Genomic DNA, 14,522 nt, shown 5'->3' with positions numbered 1-14,522 from the left:
GAAAAAAAAGATGTTTGGATGATTATTAGCACATGGAGAGTTGCTGATAAGACGAACTGTGATGGAAATTGCATTTTGAGAACCTACAGTGACATGTTTGAATTCAATGAAATAAATTACAGTATATGTCATTTGGAGGATTTGAGCAACCTGTCCAAGTTGAGCTTGTGCGCCAGCATCCTCCAGTCGTTGCCTCGCGTCTGAGGGGCGTCCAGGCTGCCGCATAGTTTGTGCCTGATGGACAAGGGGATGCGGAAAGCGTTGGGCCCCACTAACGTGGTGATGTTGCTGGCCGGGTCCATCAGGGACGTGTCTATGCACTGGAGCTCCTATGATGAATTGAAACCAATTTGAAATGCCAGCAGTTCTTTTCTGACCTCCTAAAAACACCGCCGTTTTTGTTTTCCTCAATCAAGTCCCTTACTAACACTAATAAAGGAGCAGGATGCCCAAAGTTGAGGTGACATACACAGAGAAGTTCCTCCCCCTAACTTCCACACTCTTAAAGGTCCACAAGTCACAAAGTCTTAAGTTGGGCTGCCTGCGACTGTTCAATCATTCATAGCGAGGCGAGAGGTCACGCCGACACGACCGGAATAGCAAAGCTTTGATTTTGGCGTACCGTCAAAAGCTGAGCGCATACGCCGGGTGGGTTCAAAGGTCAGACTGTTTTTTTTTGTCTCCAGAAAGTCTCTACTTTGAACTTTCTCCCTACGGCTACATTGGACTTAACGTCGAAACTTGTGCAAATTAGGTGGGAGGCTCGTGGCGAGGACTTTGGTAAATGTATGCATTGAGAACTTCTCTAAGTGGTTCGGAGAACAAATGCATGATTGAATAAATGTTAGAATGAAATACTTCCCCTAATATACAGAAATGGGCAAGCGCAGATATCAAGCGTTGCTATTGGGGCGATGCCTGGCCTTATTTCAGGGTGTTGTGCATCTGATACTTGTATCGGCCGCTTTCTTGCAACAAAGTAGAAATGACAAATAAGAAGAGAAAATTGCCATTATTTCACGACATTTTAAAACACTATTTTGGAAGATATAAGTCGCTCTTCAAAATTGTCATCGTTTTGATCGTTGTGAAATTTTGTGTATTAAAATAATTAGTGGTATTGGTTCATAGTGTCTACGGCTAAAGAGTTGAGTACTCTTACCAAGATTGGTCAGGAAAAAAAAACACAGTGGTATCGAACAGCCGTAATAGTGTACTCTTTTTACTAGATAGATTTTATGTGGCCTTTTTGATGCTTTCTCCCAGTTTTTATTAGATGGCATGATATAAATTCGGGATATGACGGGTGGGCTCAAATATGGTTATCATTTGACAGTTTCTAAATGAGCACGAGCATCTGTATTTTGACTTGGCGTGAGCAGTGGTGGACACACCTCTTCCAGTGTGTTGCTGAGCTGAAAGATCTGGCCCTCGCCCTCCACCTGCCGAACGCACAGCTTGCAGCTGATCTCGGTGACGGCTGAGCTCATCCTCTCCAGTGTAAAAGTGCAGTGGAGGCTCCTCTGACTACCGCTCCACACCTGGTAGAAAGGGATCTCCTGCAGAAAATAATGAAGGGGTTCAGAATCGGTACCGTTTTACCGAGGAACAATAAGTGCCGTTATACTCGAGTACAAAGTTGAAGTACTTTTGTCGCCGGTGGTTTACCTGATACTTGGCAATGAGTTTGCTCTTCCAGTGTGGGTGTGGCACATCGTGGACGGACAGTCTCAGGTTGTGTGTGCTGTCCTTGAAGTTGAGGGTCTTGGGCTCATCCAGTAACTTGCCTCCCATTTGCGTCTCCATCTGAAGAACCTCCTGCAGATGGTCAGAATGTTTATTTATTTTTTGTTTTTTTTTACAACTATCACATTAAATCAACTACACTATTGGTTGTTAAACTTCTTACCCCTCGCCCCCAAAAGGTACTAGGTTCTCCAAGTACCAACATATACAGTAGTACTTTCACTTAAGACCGGTGGAAAACAATTGTGATCAAAGAGCGTTCATTTATGATGCAGACGATGATTTGCAAATGTGTTCAATTGCCTCAGTACTGCATGCCAAGGAGGAGTAAATGGATGCCAGTTTTTTTTTCCCCCACCTTACGTATCAGTGGCTGGTGTTGTTACCCTCCCAGAGTACCTGGTATGTTAATGTACACTGTAAAAAAAAAAAGTAAAATAACAGATATTTACTGTTTTTTTTTTTTTACAGTTTTTTATGTGTTTTTAAGATATTATTTAATTTACAAGAAAATACAGTAATTTTACTTTATAAAAACACGAAACCACAGTGTAAAAATATGATACAATATATTTCTGTTATTTTACAGATTAATACAATAGAAATACATCAATTTATTTTTAAAATACATTTACATATGTACTATATTTTACCAATCTTTGTCAGTTATTTAATTAAAAGTCAAAGTGTTTATGTGCACAGTGTAGAAACAAGTCTATCCGTACAACCGATTTCTTACTTTGCTGTCCACACATTTCGTAAAAAAATAGTTAAGACAAAGAGCAAGGTATAAACAACCATTAAGTGGCAGGAAGCGTAAGTAGGTAGATAATGTGCAGGCACCTACAATCATGCGAATGATACCTCCAGTGATCTGCAAGTATGCGCAGTGATTCAGATGATGTGCATGGGTTCATGACTGTTTAACTATTTTAAAGTGTTGTGCAAAAAGAGCAGTATAAATAGTGCAGAAATTCAGAAATAAGGTACATGGTCTGCATAGTCGCAGCTGTATGACATGTATTATTAGCTGTATTGTGCTACTAGCGGGTTGTTGAGGGTAAAAACTGTTTGTAAAAAATTACTCAGAAATTACAATAATTTCAGCATTTTAAAATCTTTAAAATCTTTAAATTTAGATTTATTGAATATGGCTTTTAACATTTATTTTGAAAGGTTGTGTTCGCTCAGATTTTTCAAAGCTTGCTGCAACTGCTGCCCCACCCATTTTGCATCTGGGGAGCAGGTTTTGCAGTGATTTTTAGACATTTAAGCCATACACAAATGCCAGAGGTCACTTGCATCTCATATGAAAGGCCTCTAGGAAAAATGATGACATTTTGAGACACGTTCAGCTGAGAAATTGAAATTTTATATTCTAAATCCGCAAAGCAGACAAAAACGGTTGTGGTGATTTTTAGACACGTAGGCCATTCGCTACTGTCGAAGGTCCCCTGCATCTCTTATTAAGCCTGTAGCGAGAATGCTGGGATTTCACCTACATATCATCAGTTAGGAAAATGGCTGTATATGTAGAACTGGATATAATAAAACTGGGTATATATGTTCAATTCATTTGTATGTATCCTGTGATCGGCTGGCAGCTTAGATGTCGCATGATGATGCCAAAGCACTACATTCCTGTTGAACATAAGACTTTTAGTTGTATGGTGAAGCAGCATGCGGCCATAGCTACGAATGTTCTCAATCTGACAATTTGATGTTTTAGTACGAGGGGGAAAAACGGCCCCCACACTAGTCGGGGTACCGCAAGCACTGCATTCAGTGTGTGCATATTTGCCCTTAGCAAATCCTCCCATCTTGCAAAATTAAAAGTAAAAAGACAAGCGGAATGTAATATGCTTAACCGCATATCTCCTAGAGTTGTTTTTAATGGTGGAATTGCTTGTTTGAAATGCTAACCACTCTGTTACTCTGCGTGTGTGCGCGCGCGTTGCTACTCGACTTGATCACTTCATGCATAAATTAGCAGCGTTAAGCTCCCCCGTATCAGATGCTCCCTCCGGTGCTTTTGAATATGTTTAAACTCTAAAGCGTCAGCGAGTTTGACATTGCTCGACCCGGTTTTGTTTATCGCCGCCAAGACGAAGACGGCGCACACTCCAAACCTTTAAAATGTCCGACTTCAAATGCAAATGACCATAATAAAGCAGCATGAGCTCTTCTCAAGATGACTTGAGGCTTGGGGATGGATGTCGTGTTTAGCAGACAATAAAAAGCAAACTGGAGCGGAGTATGTACAATCTTAAAATATTCTGAGTTATAACAAGCAATACCAAAGATTAGAATCAGTTCATTTATTGCCAGTGATGGTATAGATGTCAAGGATCCGACTGGGACTGGCAGCGTAAGAGCTACGACTGAATAACGCTATACAAAATTTGTGTTTGCACATGTCCCAAATGCCAAGATTCACTATTTTAACTAAACACATTTTTGGCACTGAAATTAATTGAAAGGTTGATAACTACCCCGCATGGTAATAGCCCATGTAAAGAAATAAAGTATTATGTTTGGCAACTACTCATTACAGTGCAGGTGTTCCTAATGTTGTGTTCGTGCACGCAACTGCGAGCTCTTACCTTGAGTGCATCCTGAGTGTCGTCCAGACAGTACACCCTGATATGGTAGTCCAACGTGGTGCAGGAAACAGGTCCAAAGACGGCTAGCTTCAGCCTCTTGGCGGCCGCCTTGCCCACCGACTGACCCACCAGGCAATACGTGCCCAGAGTCTCCGTGAGGATGTGACAGGCCTCCGAGTCCATCTGCACGTAGCAGGGAGTGGTGAAGTTCTCCTCCCCCACCACCACCACATCCTGTTGGATACACATACACTGGTTACTGCCGAGCCTGGATGCTATGCTATGCTATGCTATGCTAAAGATGAGCGGTAGTGTTGTCTACCAACAAAACTTATCTAACTACATACTCTATTAACCAAAGTAATGCATTAAACTTTTCACATTACACTTTGCCTCCACAAATGGCAAAACGTGTTTGTGATGTATTTTGAATAATATTATAATACTATGTTTGATTTAAAACATTATGTAATTATATAATTGCAATGAAAAATGACAAAACCATTTTCTGCCACATTTTCATTCAATTGTGCTGCTCATTCTGGTGTGCATGCTTTAGCCACCTGGGGGCAACCTTCAGCTGAGAGACGCAATTCACCGCAAAGAAGCCTCTACTTTACAGGTGATTTATTTACTCATTATATCTGTCAGTCCACCCCTTGTTGTGGAGTGCGATCACTTGACACCCAACAGCGGCCATATCTCAAGTCAAAGCAGAATATCTGCCGATTGTGGCTCATATCTTAAAATAAGCTGGGTCGCTTGCATCTATGAGCACTCTTGTATTGGGTAATAAAACAATCTGTTGCTCCGTTTGAGATGAGGCCCTATCAATACAAGAGACCGGAGGACCCTAACGTGCTACGAATGTGTTATTAGCGTTAATCACAACTGTGGCCTGACACCTGCAGAATTTAATTTCTCCACTCTCAAAGGATGTTAACTTTTTTTTGGATGGGGAAAATGATGATTTTCCTGCAAAAAATGGACTTCCTAATGAAATCCTGCTTTTCGTTTTCATTACGCCATTCCTGCTGCGGCAAATACACACATAAACACACATTGACACAATCACGCACACGCGTTGTAACGCATGGCTAATTGCGCAGAGACATTGTGTGGAGCTGTGATAAGAAACACAAGACGAGTGCACGGGGGAAGATACGCACACATGCACGTAATATACAAACACGTACAAACAGAGATTGCTGGTGCTTCATGCTAAGAGAAGCAAAAAAGAATTATGAGAGGAGGAGGATGACAGGAGCATAACAAATTGCAGCTGATAGGAGTTTCCTACCTCCTGCAACCGGTAAAAAATAAACTCGTCTGTTTTCCCATTTGTTTTATTCACTACAAACATGTATAGCATTCAGAATATAGACGTTGGCTTGTTGAACAGGTTGGCAGATGTTCTGTTCTCCTTTGCTGCTAAAACAATAATCATGGGTGGCACGGATTTGTTTTGCTTGTTAAAAATTTACTGCACTTGTACATGCATGGTCAAGCTGACTCTACTCATATAACTATCAGCCCAATTTACTTAGCCTTTACCTACATACCTAGCCTAACACAACCCTTTTTTAATTGTATTTATTTATTTTTTTAACCAGGCTACCCATGATACCAAACTGACTGAAATTCACACAAATTGAGGGATATCAATTTTGGTTAAAAAATGGATTGACTGGATGCTGGTTTACTCATATCTTGTGCATCGGCTTGAGGATTTGATCCTGCACGTTGAGCAAAGACATTGTTTAATTATCCAACAACAGTTAAGAACTGATGAGTGAAAGCTAGAAATGGGCTACCACTTTATGGGTGTAGCAACGTTCATTATGGAAGAAGAAGACGAAGAAGAAGAAGACCAGATTCTCTTTCTAATGCAGCCTGTGCAACCCACCACATTAAATTTACTTCAACTTCGGAACAAAACAAACCTGTTCACACCTGCAACCAACTGGCAAGTAGCCCTTTAGCTAGTCTCAACCAATCTAATCTTCAACTGAACCTGCCATGGTTTGGAAAACAACAGAGCATTTTTCATGTATAAAGAACACCTTGATGAAAGCATGATAGGGTTGCAATTGCGTGCCCCCCCCCCCCCCCCACCAAGAAATAAAATAAATAAATAAAAAATAACAAATGAAAGCGCCTTAGATATAAGCAGAGAAGCAGACGCTTACCTCCCACTCGCCCATTGCCAGTTGGTTTTTCAGCTGTATGAGCCAGTCCTCGTGGACATCGTCAGCACAATGGTGGATGGTGAGGATGACCGGTCTGGTCAGCAGAGCTCCTGGAGGTCCGCAGCTCACCACTGGACTCAGCACTGTCTGCACGTCCTCCACTGGGGGTCTGTAGAAGACAGATAAACACGCAGCCACAACACGTTTAGAGAGCGGGAGCGAAACGCAAAAACCTCTGCTAGTTTTAGCCTTGGGCTGTGTTGGTCTAAAGGAGTTTTTTTTCCAAAATTCAACAGACCACAGGGCAATTCTGTTAAGATGTCATTTGAAATTTAATATGAAACAAAGGAGTAAATAGCTACAGAAAGAAGACGAAAAAAAGAGATAGATTATATGTGTAACTAGAGTACAGAAACAAGTGTACACTCCCACCTCCTCTGTTACACTCAACACAACATGATTTATCGATAATGTTTAAAAACATCACAGTATCATTGTCATTTTGCTGCCACATGCTTTTTCAGTATGAATGAAAACGGTGTTTATGTTCCTTGTAATAATACTATAAGCCAATATAAAAATGAGGCGGAAACAAATGAGAATGAGAATTTGATCTGTTGCTGGCTTGTGAGTGAAAAGGAAAAAAAAAAGTTGCAAAGGCGCCTCGAGTTCTTTTTTTCTTCTCGATTTAAATAAATAAATAAATAAATTATATTTTGGGCCAGAATTGCTTGAAGCAGCACTAATCCTCGACAGCATTATTGATTCAGCCGCTGGACCTCATTAATGACTCATGAAGGGAGAAGAAGAAGATAAAAGAAGCATTCCATCAAGGAGGCAAACCCAAGCGCAGTCACTTAGGCATAGCCAGCGACGAGGTTGCCACTAATAATCTGTTAAGGCATTACACATTGTGAATTGTTGTTTGGGCACCTGTTTGAAATCAAAGGTCAGAATTTTTCAGAAAAACAAACAAGCAAATAACACTTCACAGCTCATTTCGGGGCCCAAGGCAAAACCAGTTGCACGAACAAAACCTTTATTTTTGCCTCAAAACAAGATCACTGGCTCTACTAAATCCCAGAAAAGAAGTGAAAGTTCTCAGCGATGCTCTCCGTTCCTGATCCACTGTACAATGCACAGCAATTAGCCAGCTAATTAGGATCTTTTCTCATGCAATGTGTGGCAGCTCCTTTAGGTGATCATCCTGCTTATTTGTCATTCACCTTATTAGTTAGCGTCACTTGTTAGACCGGTGTCCAAAAGCTCCTGACAGGGGTATGATGTAAAAGCCAAGCTGTTTCTGCATGAAGAGACCCAAAATGAGCAGACATTTCACTGCTAGCTTGCAAACTGAAGAGAAAGCGACTCTCAAGTTGTGCACGCGCTACCACTATGTCGTCGGATAAATGATATGAAAAAAACAAAACAAAACAAAACAAAACTGAATCTTCTTCCAGGGATCGGTAAAACAAGTGAAGGAGAGAAAACACTTTCTGATGAAAATTTTCAATGTAAGAAAACATGCAGTTGGACCGTAATGAGCAAAGAACGCAGAGAATAAATTCAAAAAATATTAAAGCGACGAGTCGAGAAATGGGGAAAACACTGTTGACTAACATAATAAACACAATGTCAACTATTTGTGAAAGCCCTAAGACACAGTGAGAAGACAGAAGAGTCCATTGCATGAGCAGAAGAAACGCCAATGACAGATCAAGTGTTTTGATGCAATTTTAAGCATGCGGATGAAGACTAAAGCTATAAATGATCTCCTTGGCAGTAGTAGTTTTTCATTGTGCTAAATGAAATATCAAACGTACGAGAGTTATTGTTTGTACTTGCCACCGATGAGTACTTAATGATCGATGCTCCCTATTAATGAGATGAAAAAAATACAAATATCCTTTTATTAATTCCTGTCATGTCTATACATCCAAGCAATGCAATTTCTTGAGTTTGTTACTGCTGACATTTTTTTTTTTTAAACTTAGGAGATACAATGTGAGATGCGCCAAATGTACAGCACCTACGCAGTCGGAATTTCCATACTTCTCTCACATATCCCGCAGAGAGTATAAGGAGGAGGAGAGGATTAGAGGACTTGTCGCAGTTAAAAACAGTAATCCCCACAATTGCTGATGGGAAAAAAAAAAGTAAAAAGGAAATGATGTGCAGTATATCTGCATATTCACAGGCTCTTTTTCACAACGGAATTGCACACATTGTGCATTTATCTGACATTTGCAGTGCAACTTAACATCTATACCTCAATTTGAGGCAATGGAAAGTAAAACTAAGTAAAACTAATAATAATATTCAATTATTACTAATGATAATCTATGGAAAATGATTAAGCAAATCTAGCCAAAGTTGTCAAAAATATTTTTATGTGTTTCAGTGTGCCTAAAAAGACTGAATAAAATCTGACACGATAAACCCACAAAAACACACACTGAAATTATATTATGTAATATGAAGTAGAATAAAAATGAATTAAACAATAACATGATTTGAAATTTTTAAAATATAGTATACATAATTTGTTTATTTGTTTTAAATGAATGAAAGAATGACATAATTTAAAAGATTTTAAAACAGCAAAGAACTTAATGTTTTGTACAATAGCAATTACACTTTTATACTGTATGATAAGAACACATTTTTATACATGCTACAAGTAAAATTAAATTTTCACCAAAACAAACAAAATTAATAATAGTATAATAAGACGTTTTGTGTTCTGTAAATATTAGTTGGAGTTTGAATAAAACTGAATAAAATGAAATTTTAGATAACTTTAATGAAGTTAAAATAATTAAAAAAAACAATAATAGAAATGTTCAGTTTTGAAATATATAAGATCATCGCGCCACATGGTATTTTATTTTATTTTATTTTTTTTATAACCCAGAACAAAAAGAACCTGAATTGAAAGAAAAGAACAGCAGTCGTGAGTCGTCCTTGTTTTCACTTGACTGGCATATTGGGCAGCCAATCGACGACCAATTTTTCTCAACTTTTGGTCATAACAAGGGAGTAGAGTACAGCAGTACAACAGTGTGAAAACTCTAACAAGTTATTCAGCAACCACGTTACTGTTATTGTTGCTGAAAAAAATAGATATCGAGGGAAAAACGTTTGGACACCCCTGGTGAAGAAAGTACTCTATAGATCCCTTCAATTTACCATTTAAATGACTTTAACATCATTCATGTTGATCATTGTTAATCATCAAAAGAAGTGACTAATAAATTTAAACATTGATAACAGTGAGAAATATTTAATGTTGAGCTGAAGAGCAAAACCGTGTTGGGCAAGCAGCTAGGAAGACCCATGAAAGATGTGAGAGGACTGTAAGGAAGGGCTGCAAAAAGGGGTTTAACTTGCCTGGAGCTATCCTTCCTATGCACTGTCACATACATCTCGTAGACGCGGCCCTGGGGGACGGCGCCTGCCGGAACCAGCAGACTCACGCCTGCAACCGCAAACATTTATTTCAGGTCAATGTGCATAGTAAAGTAGCGGAGCATTATTCCATCAAAGTGTGATGTTTGGACTAAGGCAAACGCCCATTTACAAAAATGTATCATCATATCCAGATGGTATTTACAAGTCTATATAGAACTGTGATCAAAATGTTACTTGAGGACGTTAGATATTGTTCATATCAAAGAAGATTATTATGCCAGTGTACACGTTAAAATGTAAGACGCAGCACGACGACGACACATGTTACGCAAACGTACATGTTAAAGTGACACAATCTATCTGTCCGTCAGTCCAACCATCCATCCATCTATCCATCTAGCCATACCGCCTGCCCGCTGGCACTTTTGGGGGTCGCTGGCGGGCACTTACCCGAGTTTGGCACGATGAGGTGTCCTCCCTGGTTGTTGAAGGACCCGTGAGCGGTACACGAGGGGTCTCGAGTACGGGCCAAGCTCTGGTTCCGAAGATTCATGGTGTCGCTGTTCTCCAGCAAAGACTGCGTCAACTGTAAAAGCATGGTTACAAGGGACTGCAGCAAAGTGTGATTGACAGACAAATAATACATTTTCGCCAAATTCCCAATAGCCATCATGCCCCCACTCTGATGTCATCAGTATTTCTTTTTCTTACTTTCCTTCTTCCTTCACCTTGCCCCGTTCCCAGTCTCCTTGCTGCTTCAATTCTCACTCTACTCACTCTTCCTGCGCTCCATTTTACTTACTTACTAACAGCTGACCTGTGGCCTATTTATAGTGCTCAGGTAGCTTACAAAGAGAAGCAATTATCGAAAATGGTTGTCAGAAAAAGGATGGCTGGAACTGCATGACAAAATTGAACTGAATCAATTTAACACAATTCTTCAGTATGTAATTTCAGTATGCATTTGACGGTTTTAGCTTTATTTTATTGTTCTGTACGGTACTTATTTTCTTTTTCTATTTTCCATCCATTCGTTATCTATTGCCGCCTATTCTCACAAGAGTCGCAGGCTTGCTGGTGCCAACCACAGCTGTTTTCAGGCGGGGGGGTTTTAGGCAGGGGACACCCTAGATTGGTTGCCAGCCAATGGCAGGGCCCACAGAAACGAACAAGCACACACCCAAAATTTTCCACCAATTTTTAAGTTTGCCATGCAAAAATAGGATTTTGCAGTGTTTTCTTTTGCCTCTTTTCTGTGGACATGTTTCCTTGAGAACTGCTAATGGGAAGCTGAGCCCTGTGCCTGGGAGCGCCGCCACCAGGCTCAGCTTGAAGAAGGAAGATCTCAAATCACCGTAGGGTATCAAGTGGTTTAAAAAGGAAAAAAAAAGTAGAAGAGCTGCTTTGCATTTCACAGTCTCAATGTGAGCATCCACTTGTAAAATAAGCAATTAGGATTTAGATCCAAAAAGCTTCAGCAAGACAAGGATGACTTGTGACTTTTTAAGCAAGAAAAACATGTTTTTTGCATTATTTGCCATTATGTTGAGTAATCACATATTTGGAACGCCCAACTGGTGTCCTTTAATAGTACGTTTGACTTGATGTTGTTTGTGCTGCCAATTGATTTTTGGACAGTTTCAATAAGATCAGGGCATATTAATGATAAACTTTTTAAAAATGAGTTAAATTAGTATATAAAAGTTTTTGTTTTTGGGCTTTGATCTATATTTCTACACACTTACCTTGGGAGAGAGCTTGGATGTAAAATCTCCTCCGAGGTCATCCTGCGGCGTGACAAGACCGGAGGAGTTGTACACCTTGATCTTCAAGTTGGGAAGTGGCTCTGAGAGTGGAGAGTTGGTTATTGGGATTTTATCGGACACGTCACAAAGGGCATGCGCAAGACCACAATACATGGCGGCCACATTTGTCAAGTTATCATCAAAATCATCATCATGAACACAAACAAGCACGTGTTTCCCAATCCATTAAAACAAAGATATCATTAGCCTAATAGTGACGTTACTTAAGCATTTTTGATACTTGACACATTTGGGGGAAAACAAACAAACAAAAAAACAACAACTTGAGTCTGGTTGCCTCAACTTTTCGCATGGCCTGGATGAGCAAGAATTTCTTTTTAATATTGTGAGGGTTCCTGACCTTAACCCTCCCCAATGGCAACCACAGTCAACTGTTTGTGGTCTTGTTGTCCAGCCAGGTCACACATCCTGCTGTTGTAGAGCCAAGAATACTGCTAAACCTTTTGTTCCAAGGATTGAATCATTGTTGCCTTGGCAACTTCAGCTCACCTATTTTTCATGGCCTTGTTGGACCCGCCAGGTGCAAACATTACTCTTCAGAGCAGGTGGGTCATTGCTATGACGATACAAGATTGAACCAGAAAGACAGGTCTCATGTGCCACTGCTATAGCGCTTCAGCTATATACGACAGACCACATATGTTCCATGGCATGATATGTTTGGCCCCGCCAGGACAAATGATTTGCTCGCGAGCAGCCTGACAATCTTTTGTGGTCTTGTTCAAGCAGCCAGGATGCACTTAGGATCAAACAGGCAAAGTCTGCATTTTATCATTTAGCAAATTACCTGGACCCATTCTGTCAAATTTTACGTACTGTCTTTGGGATTCATCACAGTAGCAAAAAAAAAAAAAAGATAACTCAAACAGATACGGCAAACCCAGAAGGTAATAATCCTTACGTCTGCTATAAGTATTTAAAACTCCCCTGCGCATGTTTTTACACTGCTACTTCCTGAGCCATCCCAGCTGATATACATAAACATGACACGTCCATGCATCTTGAGCTAACTTCCTGGCCTCCCACTAGCACTCATAAATAAATTCATGTGCAATGTAAAACACAGATACAGTACATCACAGACAGAGAGAGAGAGAGAGAGAGAGAAAAAAAAACACGGACTAATGCAGGAAGATACTCCTCAATTAGTTCAGTTTAGATGCATTTTACTGGTAATGTTTACAAGCGTAAAGTGTGTCCTATTTATACACTGTTCTCTATCTTGTCTTTGAGTGTCATCAAGGATGCGCACTGGATAAAATGTGGTTTATGTAGCATGATGCCGCCATGCATTTAATTAGTTCCACATGATGGAGCGGCTCACATATAAACACATAATTACACACGTTTACTTAGATGCACTTTGACACTTTAGAGCAGGCGTCACCAACGTGGTACCCACTGGGTAGCCCCCGAGTATCACATGAGTAGCCAGCAGGCCTGTTCTAAATATTGCTTACAAGTGATAGAACATTGGTGATTTTCTATGAATTTTAATTTCAATTACTATGTTTACATTACACTTGATTTACATATTTACAACAGCTGTTCCTTAATTATTGTGAAAAATCATGAGCATGATGGGTGTCTTCACATAAACTGGTTGCCCTTTGTATTACTCAGTACCGAAGTAGCTCTCAGTTTCAAAAGGTTGGTGACCCCTGCTTTAGAGCGATCCTGTGTCAATTTAGAAAGAGCATGGACTCCGAGAATAGGTGAGTTTCTATTTTTTAGCAAATAGCTGAATCTGTGCAATTGTTGATTCCGAGCCGCAAATAAGCAGACATTTTCCAGTGACTCGATCGATCCCAAATTCCCTGACATTTCTGGTAAGCAATTAATGCATGCAGCGGTGAGCTTCTTAGGGTCCCCTCCATTAGATGGACGGAAAGAAAAGTCAATGCAGGCATGAAAAGGCGAGTGCAATTTAACCACGGGAAAGACAGATGCTGTGGGTGAGAGTCATCGTGGCGCCGACGGAATAAGAGAAGATAAAGTCAGCGGAATGCTGACAAACGGTTTGAGAGATTGACCTGACTGTGCAAGACACTCCTAGGTTACAACCATGTACTTTAGGCGTTTGAGGAAAGTTATCTTATAAGCATTTAATACAAGTCAAAAGTTGGGAAGCATCTTCCAACTGAAAAATTTCAAGCATTTACCCCTTGAAAACGCACCAATGTGAACCAAAAGCCAATACGGGTCATATAGCATCAGTCACATCATAAAACTGACAAAGAAAATTCCAAGATGGGCAAAGCTGTTATCTGAGCAAAAGCTGCCTATTTAAAAGACTTTTCAATTATACACTCAAAAACATTTGAAATGACTCAAATTGGTCCAAAAAAAGGGGGTGACCCTGCAAATACCTGATCTGGCTGTCTTGATGTTGACAGACTGGAAACCTCCGTTGAGGGCCGACGTGTCGATTATGTCCGAGTCAAAGTCACGGTGCGTTTTGCGGTACACGAAGAGTGCCACAATAACCGAGATGACCAGGCACATGATAACGGCGATGACCACGCCCACGTACAGCGCCACATCGTCCGTGCTTGGAGCCGCTGGAAGAAACAAACAAATATATATATATATATATATATATATATATATATATATATATATATATATATATATATATATATATATATATATATATATATATATATATATATATATATATATATATATATATATATAAGGTTTTTGGGGGAAGAGTTCTGCCACCAAAAACTTTTCGAGTAATAACG

General features: G+C 39.9%; 1 protein-coding gene across 2 annotated transcripts in view; it reads right to left on the bottom strand.

Annotated features, from left to right (window-relative positions):
• Positions 1–14,522, bottom strand: part of LOC148429481 (netrin receptor UNC5C-like) — a 185,478-nt gene that overhangs the window by 3,153 nt on the left and 167,803 nt on the right. For both annotated transcript variants that reach the window (XM_088419961.1, XM_088419970.1), the window contains 9 exons: positions 14,145–14,336; positions 11,695–11,795; positions 10,400–10,535; positions 9,929–10,016; positions 6,539–6,707; positions 4,350–4,583; positions 1,669–1,818; positions 1,395–1,559; positions 151–329 (listed from right to left, as the gene is read on the bottom strand). In XM_088419961.1, coding sequence (XP_088276087.1) covers positions 151–329; positions 1,395–1,559; positions 1,669–1,818; positions 4,350–4,583; positions 6,539–6,707; positions 9,929–10,016; positions 10,400–10,535; positions 11,695–11,795; positions 14,145–14,336 — 1,414 coding nt within the window. The remainder of the gene's footprint in view (positions 1–150; positions 330–1,394; positions 1,560–1,668; positions 1,819–4,349; positions 4,584–6,538; positions 6,708–9,928; positions 10,017–10,399; positions 10,536–11,694; positions 11,796–14,144; positions 14,337–14,522) is intronic.

Source organism: Hippichthys cyanospilos, chromosome 1 (genome assembly GCF_059441005.1).
Source record: "Hippichthys cyanospilos isolate Australia breed blue-spotted pipefish chromosome 1, RoL_Hcya_1.0, whole genome shotgun sequence".
Taxonomy (NCBI): Eukaryota; Metazoa; Chordata; class Actinopteri; order Syngnathiformes; family Syngnathidae; genus Hippichthys; species Hippichthys cyanospilos.
This window is presented reverse-complemented; position numbering and strand designations above follow the sequence as displayed.